At 43.1% G+C, this 14,589-nt stretch overlaps 1 protein-coding gene across 2 annotated transcripts in view; it reads right to left on the bottom strand.

The window, feature by feature from the left end:
* Positions 1 to 970: 970 nt before the first annotated feature.
* Positions 971 to 14,589, bottom strand: part of LOC100644762 (nucleolar protein 4-like) — a 96,274-nt gene continuing 82,655 nt past the window's right edge. Inside the window, exons 5-9 of one of the 2 annotated variants that reach the window (XM_003397005.3) lie at positions 13,912 to 14,115; positions 13,434 to 13,580; positions 8,719 to 8,933; positions 7,267 to 7,457; positions 971 to 6,452 (exon numbers count right to left, since the gene is read on the bottom strand). In XM_003397005.3, the coding sequence (XP_003397053.1) occupies positions 6,286 to 6,452; positions 7,267 to 7,457; positions 8,719 to 8,933; positions 13,434 to 13,580; positions 13,912 to 14,115 (924 nt within the window). In that variant the 3' untranslated portion in view covers positions 971 to 6,285. The remainder of the gene's footprint in view (positions 6,453 to 7,266; positions 7,458 to 8,718; positions 8,934 to 13,433; positions 13,581 to 13,911; positions 14,116 to 14,589) is intronic. The other variant, XM_012310948.2, reaches the window with a different exon arrangement.

Here is a 14,589-nt window from a genome sequence, read left to right as displayed (position 1 = left end):
CGGTCCGCTCGGTCTCCACCGCGTCCGGACCCATTATTTTCGCGGCTTTGATCGATCTCGCCGGGACACTTTATCCTCGAAACTGGGTTACAACAGCCGCGTTCTCCTATCTGAAATTTTAGCCTTTCGAGTCCCAGCTCGTTTCGTAAACCCGGCGACCAATTTTCCTGAATTTTCGTTGTCCTGAGATCTTATTTCGTAGCTGACGATTCCGTAGCGGCACGGACGAAAATCTTTCGACCAGGATAAAAATAGATTCACCAAGAATAACATTTTCCACAGACCTGGAACGACCTGGTTACAGATTTGGATAAAGTTGCTCTAAATTCTTTCCGCAACGGGAATAGTCCGCGTAAGACGAAAGTCCATTGTCCGAAATATTAATGTTTTTCGTTGTTGGTATCGAACGATTCGAGCGCTCGGCTCGGTTACACGGCAAAGGGACGGATAAAAGAACAAGGCCCGATGTTACTTTCATTCGTTGCTGTGAGCCGCGCTCGTGGGCAACTCTTATTTCACAATCGAACTATAAGATCGTGATCTCGCGCGGCTCTCATTCGACTTTCCATTTCGTTCGATACACCGCGCACATAATACATTACCCTGCTGCTTGTTCGCCGCTTTTAAGGCGCTGATTATGCATGCGTTCGGATATTTATGTGCCGCGGGAACTTCGGCCGATTTTTATTTTTGTCCGACGTTAATCACACCCGGCTGAGGACGACCAACCAAAAGATTTATGAGATTTCGTGGCGCGGAGCCACGGAGAGCCGCCGATCCTCTTTTTTTCTCTCAGCCTCGCTCGAATCTGATTTAAAATTGTCGGAATTATCGAGCAACGAAACAAATTTCACTCTGCACTCGAATAAATATTTCTCGTACGATGAGATTTTTCGTCTTAAAAGCGTCGCGCTTCTAACTCGATTCTCAAAATCTTAAACAGGACCGGAGAAAGAAAGACAGGCTGGACTATAAGTTGAATAATCGATTATATTTGGTAAAACATTTACAAGGTAATAAGACTTTTTTTTGTTCATTTAACGTTACATTTACAGGCAAGGCATCATCAAAGACCGTACCAACTCTACAATAATCGTAATAATTGTATAATGTTTACTTATAAGAAAGTATGTACCATCAAATTATCTTTATCGTTACTATCGATATTAATATTACGGTAGTACTACTCTTATTAATTCTTTCTCAGGAACAAATACATATTCTTTTTTTTCTTTTCAATATATTTATATATTTATATATATACCATTTTTTTTTTTTTGTTGCTTTAATCTTTAATCAATATACATCAATTCGCGATTACATTGAACGGTGTTAGAACTGCACCCCGTGTAGGCAAATAAGATTATTTCGACACATTGTTCGAAGTGTGCCTCCACGCGTTCGTAGACGATCGAACGAACAAACAAATTATACGTGTTACATGTATATATAGAATATGTACGTGTATGCATACGAAAATGAAAAAGAAGATGAGAGATAAATGAAATCGTAAATGTGTGTTTGTATTGTTTCTTCCTTCCAAGTTTCTCGTTACTTTCTTCGTCTTTCCCTTTTCCTTTCGATCGCATGTCGGACGTATCGTTGACTCGATGTTCTTTTCCCTGCGTGAACGATTCGATCTACTACGTTTTAATGGAATCGTAGTTGCGATTCGTCTTCGATCGATTTCAGTTTCCCTTTCGATGATCATCGTCGAGTGAAACTACGGAGGGTTTGGTCAGTCGCGGAGAAAATCGAACCGAACTCGCTGTACCGTGTTAATTATAAACGATTTTAATTGAAACAAGACGAGGAATGATTTTGAAACAGTTGTATTCGAGGCTAGAGATAAGACTTTCGCGTTGGTAGATCGACGTAGGAACAACAACGATCGTTATTCAAACTTAACCGAACGCAATCCAATTTCTTCGATTAAAGGATAATTGAATCACATACAAGATGGAAATCTATTTAAATTAAATATAATTCAGCTGTAATTACAATTAGTTTCCATCGAGTTTCATTTAAAATTGCATTTATTCTATACGACGGAACAATTTCCAGTTAACTCGTTCTAACCACGATGATAAAAAGAATACCGTACGTATTACGACAACTATAAAAGCATTTCATTTCTTCCTATGTTCGATTGAAAAATCGTTCGCAATCTATTATAATTCAACTTCACCGAGGTAAATAAGTTTCTTTAATTCTCCTTTTCGATTAAATTCGATTCGATCGTGGCGCGACTAACCGTAGAAACCGTGATGCAAAACGGAATTATCGTGGCGTGTTCGTGTAGATGCACGCGGTCCCATTACACACGGAACAAGTGTACAAGTCTGAGAGACACGGATCTAACGCGGTACAACTATCCTGTATGATACGACGATCCTAACGATTATTACATTTCGCGAAGAGGAGACGTTCGAATGAAAGGAGGCGTTCCACGGTGCCGCGAAGCGAAGTCTACTTTATGCTCACGCGGAAAGAGACAGACAGACAGACAGACAGACAGACAGGCAGGCAGGCAGGCAGGCAGACAGAGACAGAGAAAAAGAGTAGCACTTGTGTGTTTGTAGAGAACTATTGCACTATACAGATTCACGATACTTGCTCGATTAACTAGGCAGCGGCAGCGTTTCTTCGAGATTCCACAAACGAGACACGTTCGATGGTGGGCTCTCGTAGCGTTTCGAATCACTTCGAACGTGTGACGAAAGTTTTCGATCGTTTCAAACGTTGCCGAAACGTAGCTTGGAAATTTATCGGGAAAGTTTGGAGAATACTATTTATTTATCGATAGAAATCTGGCGGCTTTCGGGATCAACTGGAATTTTTATACGAATTTTCCGAAGGTTGTCGTACACGGTAAAGTGACTTTCCGATCGTTTGCCTTGTTCAGTCATAAAATGTAGAGAAGAAAAAGTTAAGACATCGATTCGTATTTATTTTGTAATATTCGAGTTACTTCTACTATTCTTATCCTCTCGGTAACAATAAATTTTCAAATATCTGCTACTTTGTCTTTTCCAACAACTGAATTATTCGATACAGCATATAAATTGCGTTTATGTGTTATGATCTATTTGCTTATGGCTTATAATATTGCACTATACAAATTATCATCGAAATGTATATGAAATAAATAAAGTTTAATCAAACTATATACACATTAGATAACAATCTTTGCCAGACGCAAAAGAATAAAATCATGAGACAAAGTTCTTCAACACCGAATTCATTTATTACATAGACTTGTAACATTTAAACGATTCAAAATTTACAGATTCTTTGAAACCCTCGTTCCAATTTTCAAAACCTTTCGAAATGAGATCTCAATCTCCTCCAAGATTTCAAATATTTTCCAATTCCTAATAACTTAGGAACTTTTGAAGTTCCATGTACTTCGACTGAAAATTAGTAGATTTTTAAATAGACCGTCAAATCTTCCAAACCATTCGACTTCTCGCTGGTTCTCTAAAGCCTTCCCATTTTCAGCAACGTTCGATTCGGTTCCAGTGTACGGTTGATCGAATTACTTGAACAATTAGCAACCCGCTTGTTTCTACAGATATTCCAAACGGAGCGATCGCCGACCGATGGGACAAGTTGAAAACGATTATACGTTCGTTTGTCGAGAGACGAAAGCAATTGAATGCGCGATCGAATTCAATGATAACGGTCGTTGTCGAAACGGAGAAGGGAAAAGGAAGTACGACATCGTGTACAGGGGTCGGTTGATCGTAAAACAGTCGGAGAATCGTTCGTCAACCCTTTCCTTCTTTCCAATTGTTCGTTCATCCCTGCCGATGGAATGTTTCTCCGTGTCATTCTCAAGCTCGAGTTCACGGCGTCACGGCCATCAATCATCCGTAAAATATATTTTACAATGGTACATATACATTTATATATATATGGATTTATATGTATAATAATAATTAATTAATTAATAATAATATATTCTCTCTTCGTATCACGTTAAAAGCAATTCACATTTTCGAAATTTTCTTTCATCTCTCGATTTCTCCGTCGTCGCGTCGCGATACGACTTTTATAAACTATGTACAAAAAAAAAAAAAGAAAAAAAGAAAAAAACACAACGACAGAATTGAATTAACGCGCGAAGACTGTTAGCGATAAACTAGAAAGATTTTTCTAGAATGCTTCCCTCTCGAATCGTCGGTTCGAGGGTAACCGTGGAAAATCGTAATCACGATGATAACGTAAAACATAATGAAACGTAATAGTGAGCGAATAGCGATAGGCAGACGCAACGAAATCGATAGAATCGATAAGAATAATGCTTACGTGGCGGAAGATATCGGATGTGGCGCAGAATCTTTCTTTTCTTTTTTCTTCCCCTTATTTCCTCGTAAACACGTTAGAACGACTCGTTGGCCCAACGATAAAACAACGGTTTTGCCTTAGAAGAAAGTAAAACGGAGACAAAATAAAGAAAAATTAGAGAGAAGAAGGAATAAACGCGTGTCTATATAGCCCTACATGTATCATCGTATAATGATAATGATAATAATAATAATAATAATAATAATAATAATAAAAATAATAATAATAATAATAATAATAAAAATATTAATAATAATAATAATAATAATAATAAACAGTGTTCTTTGGTAACACAGTGATGCGTCCGGAGACCACGAATACGATTTCAACGTATTGTCCGATCGTGACAAGATGGTCCCGATAAATATATGCAGCGTTGGTCGAGGATCGTAATTTTTAATATCTTTTTATGATAAAGCGCATTAAACTTCAAGTACTTGTTGTTTTCGCAGGGGCTCTATCTTTGAAGGAAAAGTTTCAGAGGTACAAATAGAGTTCCATAATAAATACAAATATCTCAAGAGGTTTTTTCATAGATTAGACACGAACGGTTTACAAATATGGTAGAATGTTTCGACTATTTAAAAAATCATATATACAATCATATTTCCAATGCAAGAAATAAAAATACATGGAAATTTTCAATCGCGAAGTACGTTTACCGCGTTCGAAGCGGAGTCGAAACAGCCTCGAAAATCTTTTCCTTGAAAGCTAAGCTTCAGACAAGACTGGTCACTTTGCCAATAAAATTCTTGGAAATCCCCAAGCCAATCTGCACGATTCAAGTACTATGCTTTCAGCCAGTGCAGGATTCCTGTGTACGATTAATCGTCTCGATCCACTGACCGTTTTCTCGCGTAACAAAGCATGGCCTGCATCTTGTCCCGCGACCTAATGTAGTACACACGTTTACTCGCGCGGACGTACATGTAGTTACGCTTGGGCTCTATATACACGTAAAGACTGGAGCGTTCTTCGTCGTTTTCAGGCTACTCGCGTCTCCCCGACTTCTCATCTTTCATTCCCGTAATTATGGTACGTGATCCTGTTTCTTTCACGTTGATTCCTATGTACATGACGACGTTCTCGGGTAAACGACAATGGCGACGTTTGATAAGTTACACGATAGACGTTCGAAGCAGCGAGCTTTGATCGATCGAACAAAAACGGCAACTTCGAACGTACAAGCGGTCGCTGCGATCGGGGATTGATTCGCGTGGCTAGCGGAATTACTCTAAAAAGATACGCCAGTACTTTCGAGTAACGATCGATCGATTCTTCCGCCGGGTCGCTCTTCGTCAAAGCCTCTTCCATGCATTCTCGCACGCACGCACGCACGCAACACGCATCGTCTCATATTCTCTTAAGCTTAAGCTTATCGATAGTTAAGTAAATATCTGTAAATCCTCTCTATGTACACCCTGTTTGAATAGTTCCCTTAAACCTAGCCCTAGAAGAACCGCGTGTTTTCCGGCGATCCCCTCGCTTGGCGTTTGGAACTCTGTTCTTTTCCACGAATAAAATTCGTTTCCGCTTCGTCCTATCGATCCAGATGGACGTCCCTCGTTATTCTTTCGAGGCGTTACAGTCTGCAGAAGAAGCTAACCGCTGTCATGCTCGAACGATAGGAAATTCTATCATCCGACGTCCTCGGGTGTAAGTTTCGCCGGGTTGCATCGTTCGTTCTTGCATCCTCGAGGCGATCTGTTCTCGGGAATCGTGTTTCCCAGTGGTGGATAACGGAATCTCGTTACCAACAGTCGGTAATTTCCACTTAGAGCAAGGTAAACGGGCTTCGTTCATTGCGGGCATTCAAGTCTCCGGATTCGAGGATCGGCCGTTTAGTCGGTGTATTCGTGTTGCATGGCAGTCTGGTTCCTCGTTAGGAAAGACTTACGAGCCGAGCTGTTGGCCACTGGCTACGTAAATGTAACTCTATGGTTGTTGAAGCAACAGCTGCTCCAGTTCGTCGGCAGATCTCAGGAGGAACGCTGCTGATTCTCGATATCCAGTGATCAATTGCCTGACGGCCGTCATCTCCGTTGCGTTTAACTTGTGACTGAGAAGCGGCTTCGTGTTCTTCATGCTCAGATCCGTCGGTCCTGCAAAAGTAATCACGGTTGCAAGAGCTTTCATCGTTTTTATCGCGGTGGGCTTTAAGCGTGTTTTCAAGCGAACATCGTCCAATTTACGACACATCGACTGGCATTCGAATTAATCCTTTCGCCACGGTATCTTTGGAATTGAAAGCGTTCTCGATATATACTTAGACCATAGAATCGGCTTTTCTTAATACGTTCTGTTAATCTACGTTATAAAGTACGTATATATATACAGAGCTCACGGCAAACGAATTAAAACGTTATAACGTAATGATATATGAACGATTTGGTGCAGAGAAAAGAGAACAGACCTTTTTCTACTGTATCACGGTTTCGTTCCAAGCAACGAATAAATAAACGTTTCTTTTTCTATTATAATCCCAACGTGTAATTATTTGGAAAGCTACGCGTACACATCGTTCGAATTTACTACTGGAAAATCTACACCGACCGGATTATCTACTACCGTATTATATACAAACGAAAGCAAAACGAAACATCCCATTCATTCTGCGGATCATCGAACAGAGAGAAATAGGCAACACGTTAAAACAACTTGTCGAAAGAACGCGTATCTCTCCGAGATTAAGTTCGATCTGTTTTGTACGAGCGATTCCTGCGGACGAAACTCGTGCAGCACGTGACCGAATTCTCTGTCGGTAGAAGCTGAGCGAGATTTTCTGATCTCGTCACGAATGTTTCGCGATTACTCGAATCTCGTATACGCAAACGGCGGAATATATAGCGGAACGAAAATAAAATGGAACTAGCGCGGCATAAGCAAACTCATAAGAACACCGATAAGCAATATTACTTTGTGTACCGTTGCTCAATAGACCCGACGTGAAGCTCTGCGTGGGGTAGAGGCCTGCTGACAAGGTTGGCGGCACTGTGGTCGGTCCAGCTCGCTGGAACGCTTGGCTGAAGTTCGGTCTGTACATCGCCGTCGGTGCACCGCCGCTGGCAACACCGTTAACCGTCGACGAGCTGACTATCGTCGCCTGGCTGAAAAACGCGAGCGAGATTCGTGTTAACGATAACGCCATGTAGCATTGATTAGCTCCGCCCGATTCCGCCTCCGGTCTCTCTTTTAGTTTCGTTCCATGATCTTTGACCGTCTACGAGACGTTTTATCTGCGAGCTCCTTCCTTCGCCGCGGCTAACTCGGCTCTCGCTGTGAATGAGAGATCGTCGATCGCGGAGTGAGAATGGGCGGTCGAGCCACCGATTACGACAGGAGAACGTGCTTTTTTTCATAGCGATCGAACGTCGTGTCGACGCGCGAGCTCGAGGCGTGTAACGATCCAGTTGTGGAAGACATTTTACATCGGCGCTGCTTTTATGGTTTCTATTCGTATTTGTCTTAATACGACGAATCGAATGCGACGTTTAAAAAATTTCCGTTCTTACGTTATTAGAGGAGAGAAATATTTATTCGCCTTTCTTCTAATTTAATACGAAGGCTAGGACTGAAATTTTACTTAATTAATTATACTAAGTTAAGCTATTTTTAGCCGAGAGGAAAGGATAACTGTGTCTACTGAAATCCTTTTACTCGAAATCGAATTTCTCACTGATCTAAATCCGGTCACCTCGTCTAGACGCTATCTTCATTTTTATAAAATCCAGCATCACAGTTGACTTTAGACGTATTCTCGCAAACTTAAAGCCATTGTCTATCTTTGTAGCTGTGTAATTGACGCGAAGTCGAATTACCGGACCAAATAATATGATTTAGTCACTCGAAGTTCGTCGTTTACTTCATTTTTCAACGTATTTAACTTTGATTAACGAAGCATATTTGATCTGACATGTTATATTTGACGTTTGAAAGTACCACGTTTTCTCGAAAGAAAATTTGCTATTTACGAAACGTATCGAAAATTCAATGTATAATTTTATAAAAATTCAGTAGAAACGCTGAAAAGAGAAAAGTTACTTTCAACTTCGTAATCTACAGATTTCTCCAAAACCGTTACTGCTTGAATTTTTTTTCCTAGCATATATCGTAGCCTTTCGTAGCCTTCGTAGAGTTCGCTCTATCAGTACGTTCTAAAAATGGTATTAGTATCTTCTACTTATTAGTCAACAATTTAATAAATTACGCTTTTTAGAAATTAAACGATCGTGAATTCAATTACAATTACTAAACGAACTGATAACAGTGTAAATACAAGTAATCTGGAATTGTGAATCTCTAGTATTTACTGATTGTACGAATTATCAAAAATAATCGCTCCAACGAAACTAAACGATTTATACTGACCTCATGAGACTCTTGTTGTCCCCTGGCGCGAGCAATTTCGACGCGGGTGCGAGAGACAAGGGTGTAGAAGAGAGGGTGCTGCTCGGCAAGTTCGCCAAACCGGTTAGAGGCGCCAGGGACGTTAGCGATGCCGGTGGTGTGTCCTCCCTCTTACCAGGAAGTGACTTTATCGGTGTACTGGAGAAATGGTCCAAACTTGACCGAACATCCGTTTGCTGTAACAAGCGGTGCATCTTAGCTCTCGTTCGAGCGGTAGTAGAATCGAAAGATCGTTGAATTTGGATAAGTTACAGAAAAATGAACTTCCGTTTATTCTCTATTATTCGGCAAGGAACGAACTTCATCGGAAACATAGGTTTCCAATCTTAAAACTGATGGCTGAAGGAATGACGATGTTGTTGGAAACAATCTTCAAACATTTTCATTGATATGAAAATATAAACGTTTGTAAAATTCACAAACGAGTGCCTATAATTCATCGTTTAATCCTTTGATCTTTATTTCTGTATATCGATAACTACAATCGTTACATCGTGTTATAAGTGAGCTAATAATAATAATAATAATACTGACAGTGGGATAGTTTGGATTCTCGTCGTGCTTGAAATTTCTTCGAAGCTCTTCCGAACGACGTTTTCTCTACACTATCGCGCGTATCGATAAACAACCGATTCACGTAATTCCGTATAATTAACAAAACTCCGTATCAACGAGTATCTGTATCAACAAATGGTATTCCAAACGACCATCTATAATTAGCAACTCGAGACAGCCAGTTCACCGATTCTCGGCTGAGATTAAACGACAACCGACGTAGTTAGACAAGTTACTTTTGAAGATGCATGATACACGATACATCGTCGTATACATAATTTCGAGTATCATGAAGCAGCTGGTTTGTAAGCAAACTTTACAAGGAGAATGTAAAAGGTTGCCGGTCGTAGCGAATCCGTAATTCAGCGAACAAGCTCGACTCGCACGTAAATTGATCGCAATCGAGTCTATTCGTGTCTGAGACGGGGCACGACTTTTGGATCGCTCGATAAATGGACCATAATCGTTACATTTTGTTGCCTCTGCTGATTGGCTGGATCCCTCCTCTGTTGGACGCCCCTCCACCCCCAACGCATGAGAAACCATTATCTGACGCTCCACATTTTTAAGCATTCTGACCCAGTTTTCGCCAGTGGCGATTGAGAATCGGTTTGGCGCGGAGAGTACGCGAAAATCGATCGGACGCGACGTCTCCTTTCGAGAATAAAACATGGAAGCACGTGGCCGTAAACTTCCTTCGTACCTGCTGGACCTGCACGCGATCGTACACTTGCTTGTGCATCACTCTTAGGTTCTTCTTCCTCATGTTTGACCCTCGTTCTCTAGTCCGTTTCTTTGTCGTCACCGTCAACTGGCCAATATTTTCTGCACTTGCTCGTTTCGACGCATCGTGACGAATTGTTGACGCACACTGGTTGTTTCTCGACGAGAAGATGTTCGTAAAGTCACTTGCAACTCGTCACTGACAAGCACACCATGGCCTGCTGAACCGGACTATCCTTGAAACTCGATGATACACCGTGTCACTAAAACACCACGTGTTGCCAGCGATGGCCGAATCAACGGACCACCGATCCTCGGTCGAACGAACGATCTGCCGGATGAACCCGCGACACGATCATCCTTCTGGTCGAGCAGCCAGCCCGGGGTTGAATCACCTGGCGCGAGAACGGTTCGGACGGATCGGCGAAAAACGGTGGCAAAAAAGGCGCGGAGGGACGGCAGCAGCGAGATCGAGAGGCGGCCAGATGTGGCGGACAGGGACGTCGAGGCGTGAGTAAGCTCTCTCTCGTGGCCAAGGAAATTAATTCGTGGAAAGAGAGGCGTGCTAGTGGCGAAAGAAAGGGGAGAAACAGAACCGAGGAAAGGAAAGGAAAGGAAAGGAAAGGAAAGAAAGAAAGAAAGAAAGAAAGAAAGAGAGACAGCAGAGGGGCGCGTACCGCGGGAGGGGTAAGGGAGAAGAACGTGATCACACAGGCGTGCACGGAGGAATGAAATCGTCAAGAGAGAGGAGAACGGATGTAGGGAGGTGTTTTTATGAAAGGCGAGCAGTGTGCGTTGACGTCAATTATATAGGTGGCCACGGCAGATAGCCGAGTCCGTACACGAACCCCGGTCTTCTCCTTAATGGGTTAGGTTTAGGTCGCCGCAGAGGTTATCGGTCTCTCCGAGCTCCCTCTCTGCTCCTCGCCAAGCTGCCACGACGCTATCTTGCTCCTCCTCGCTAGGGATTTTCAAAGTAGATAAGCCTCGAGACGAGAAACTCCGATGGTTCTAGCTTCTTGCCTCTGATCCGAGGAGGGATCCTCCAGAGTAGGTATGTAATATTCACGAGGGCAGAAGGGAGGATTAGGCGCGCCAGTGACACGCTGCTGACACCCACGCGTTAGACGCGCGACACGGTGAACACGTCGCGCGATTCTACGTTTTGTTGCAGGGTGAACGAACAGAACAGTGCCAGGGTAGCCAAGGATACCGGTTGCAAAATGACTCGTTGTGCAGACTCTTGCAACTTGTGAAATTCGTGTTGGATTCGCGGCATCATCGACTACCGAGGAAGCGCCGCATAGATGTCGCTGGCTTTGCGCCGCCATGATCCAACGGATGACGGCCTCCGCAGTGAACATCAGTCATACAGTTATACGACCAAGGGACGAGGTAATTCGTTGAAATGCTGGAATACGGCGGTTGGACGAACGAGAATGTGCGATTTTCTTGATCGGAAGGCGGAGCAAGTCAGCCGTGGCCCTTTTTAAACGATGTCACGGACGCGCGATGATGACTAACGCAAAAAAAGCTGAGACTGATGGTGATTCGGGCTTGTTATCACCACCTTTGACACATGTGTATCGTTCGATTTTTATCTGAGACAATATAGCCAAAAGAAACGGTGATGCTTCGATCAAAAATCAAACCTCAGGTTAACTCTATTTCTCGCGTGATTTCTCCGTTGTGAAAGGAGCATCGATACGCGGTGTTGGACAACGCAACCATCTCTACGATATATTTTTTTTTTTTTTAATCGAGGAACGCTATATGATCGTAGAAGCGAAAGTTTCGAATTGTCGCGTCCTCCGTTAAAAAATTAATTTTGCCAAAGTATCGCGAAAAGTTTCACTGGCTTATCGATCGTAGCCAAAGCTTTGTTGCCGAAAAAACAAACTCTGCTACGCGAAGACCAATTTCGATTTCGAACATGGTATTTCGTCCGCTCTTCGAACATACCATGGGAAAGCTATTCACGGCTGGAATCTCGGTGAAAATTTCGATCGAGCTATCCGTAGCTTGTTGACGACTCCTGGCCTGGCAGAGAGAAAGAGAGTGTAAGAGACAGAGAGAGAATATTTCGATTTTTCCGTCGTTACACGACCACGCGTGGAACGTGGTCAGCGTGTGTGCGTTGAATCAGAGTGGGAGAGGTGCGCGACCCATGGGGTTATCATCGGCCTCTCTGTGTACCTATATCAATCCTAGCTTCGTTTCACGTATCACGCTCCGAAGCGTTGCGCAGGAGCCGCGCGACGTTCTCTCGGATCTCGACGCGCGATAATTTTATGGACGGAGCTACTTTCATGGAAAACTTTATCGTACACGGTTGCGTCACCAACACGATCCGGATCCTCTGTCGCGAACCGTAGATCTCGACTCCTATACTTGGTCACTTTTAGTAAAATATCTCCGTATTCGATCGCACATTTTCGTTTTTAAAAATGGTAAAACGTCGCATTTGACAAATCGTCCATCGCTTTGCGAATAGTTAACTATTCGTAGTGAAAAAGAAAGTCTGGCATTTTAGTCGTATCGTATTTGAATTGTCGGGTTTTGTTTGCATCGCAATTTCAATCGCTCGTACGTCAAAATTACGACAAAATAGCGTTTGAGGTTATCGACAAACGTATTCAACGATATAAATTATTTATTACTTTTCCTAGAATGAAAAGCTAGATACGCAGCTAGAAAGTTACGTCAGGTGATGTCATACGATCGATATATTTCATAGAAGAGATTGATATTTCTTCGATAATTTAGTGGAACGTATGCATCAATTAGAAGGAAAAGTATAGAGTGCCGATGCTGTTGCAATACTATTCATGTGCAAAGTGTCGTTAGGATCATATAATAATCACGTGATGGTTTGGCAAGCGTTTCTAACGCACGATGATTTTTGTTTTATCAGCATCAATAGAGGAGGCTGACGATGATACGTATGTACATAATTTCCCATTTCGTATGCTGAAACGATACCGTATCGTCGTGAAATAGTATCGAGTTACGTTGCTTTGCGCATCGAATTAGAAAACATAAGTGCAAACACGTTATCGTTTCTTCCAGTTTTCGATTTTGACATGCAATAACCGTAATTACGCTGACGTTAACATATTAAAACGTGATATAGAATATTTAGAGAATCGATTTTGTAATATTATCGCTGTGATCGTTGCGTCGTTATTCCCTTCCTTGTCGCTAAATTAATAATTTGCAACGGAAAACAGAAACGTCGAAAAGTCTTCATTTTCGAAGAGGCACAACTTTCGGTTGAAATAAAAAAGTTAGCGGTCAAGAGAACGAACCGTAAACCGCGACAGGCAGAACACGAAGCAGAGAGCTTGAAACCGCGTGGACGAGCGTGACCGTGCTCTTTTCATTCTAATTTTACTCACCGTTGCGGCCGGAAGAGTTGGCATGGGCTGTGAGACGGGCTCCAGACCGAGTCTCATGCGTCTCGCGTTGTCGCCCTCATTTTCGCAGGCCGCTGACAAAATCTGCTCGGCCTGTACGGAGGTCAAGTGTGCCGGAGTGGGCCTCGCCTAAAAAGAAATCCCACGGTCACGTGATCGTCGCATACCGAAAAGCTCGAACTTGACTCAGACCACCGGAATTCACGAGCCTTCGCGGCCGATCTTCCTTTCTCGAGAATTTTTCCCGTGGAATTTTCGTACGCTCGACGCAGTCGAGGTACCCGACACATCGATGTTAATCAATTTTTACGATAGCGAAACACAACAAGTTACTAAAATAAGCAATATTCGTCTTCTTTCCGATTACTACTGATACTACATCTTCGGATATCTACCACCCACCATATTGCTCGAAATTGTTTCTCACCGAGCTCACACGACAAAATAAACCTCGACTCACCGGGTCCCAGGCTACACCTTCCCTGCCACGTTTGTTTCTCCGACAGCTTTTCAGGTACGTTCTGATCCTCTTCCTGGCCCTTTCTGCGAACTCTGGGAACTGCCTGGTGCAACTGTCGATGATGGCTTGTATCTTCTCCTTCGGTTGCTTGGAGATCGGCACAATGCGGTCCAGGTTCTCGTCGACGAACAGCCTGACGAACATCTGTAAAGACGCGACGCGGACAGACCGCCGCGGAATGAATTAAACGAGCCCGTACAACTTAACCGGCGTAGGAATTAAGGATTTCTGCGATGGTGGGAGCGTGTACCGCGGCCCTCTATTAAACTAATTGTAATTAATTAAGGAGACGCTGGCTGGCCGACCGGCTCACGGCCATCTGCGGGCCCCGCTTGGATTTCAGGTTCCGCGAGGGCAGAAGGGAGGCCGCGTGCCGCCGCGACGTTGCCTTCGTAAAACTTTACGATAATTGAGGCTTTTTCGGGGCGAAAAAGTCCAATACCGGTCTGGTTTAGCTTTCGTTTCGAACACACCCCTCGCCACCTCAGCCCTTCCGTTGCGAACGCGCGAACAACAATTCCGTATCTTTTTACGCGGTTACGGAGCACCCCGGCTAATACCAGCCGCAATAAACTCGCCGTTTCCGGTTTAATGCGGCCTGCTGCTCCAGCATACGGT

Source organism: Bombus terrestris, chromosome 8 (genome assembly GCF_910591885.1).
Source record: "Bombus terrestris chromosome 8, iyBomTerr1.2, whole genome shotgun sequence".
In the NCBI taxonomy this organism is placed as follows: Eukaryota; Metazoa; Arthropoda; class Insecta; order Hymenoptera; family Apidae; genus Bombus; species Bombus terrestris.
This window is presented reverse-complemented; position numbering and strand designations above follow the sequence as displayed.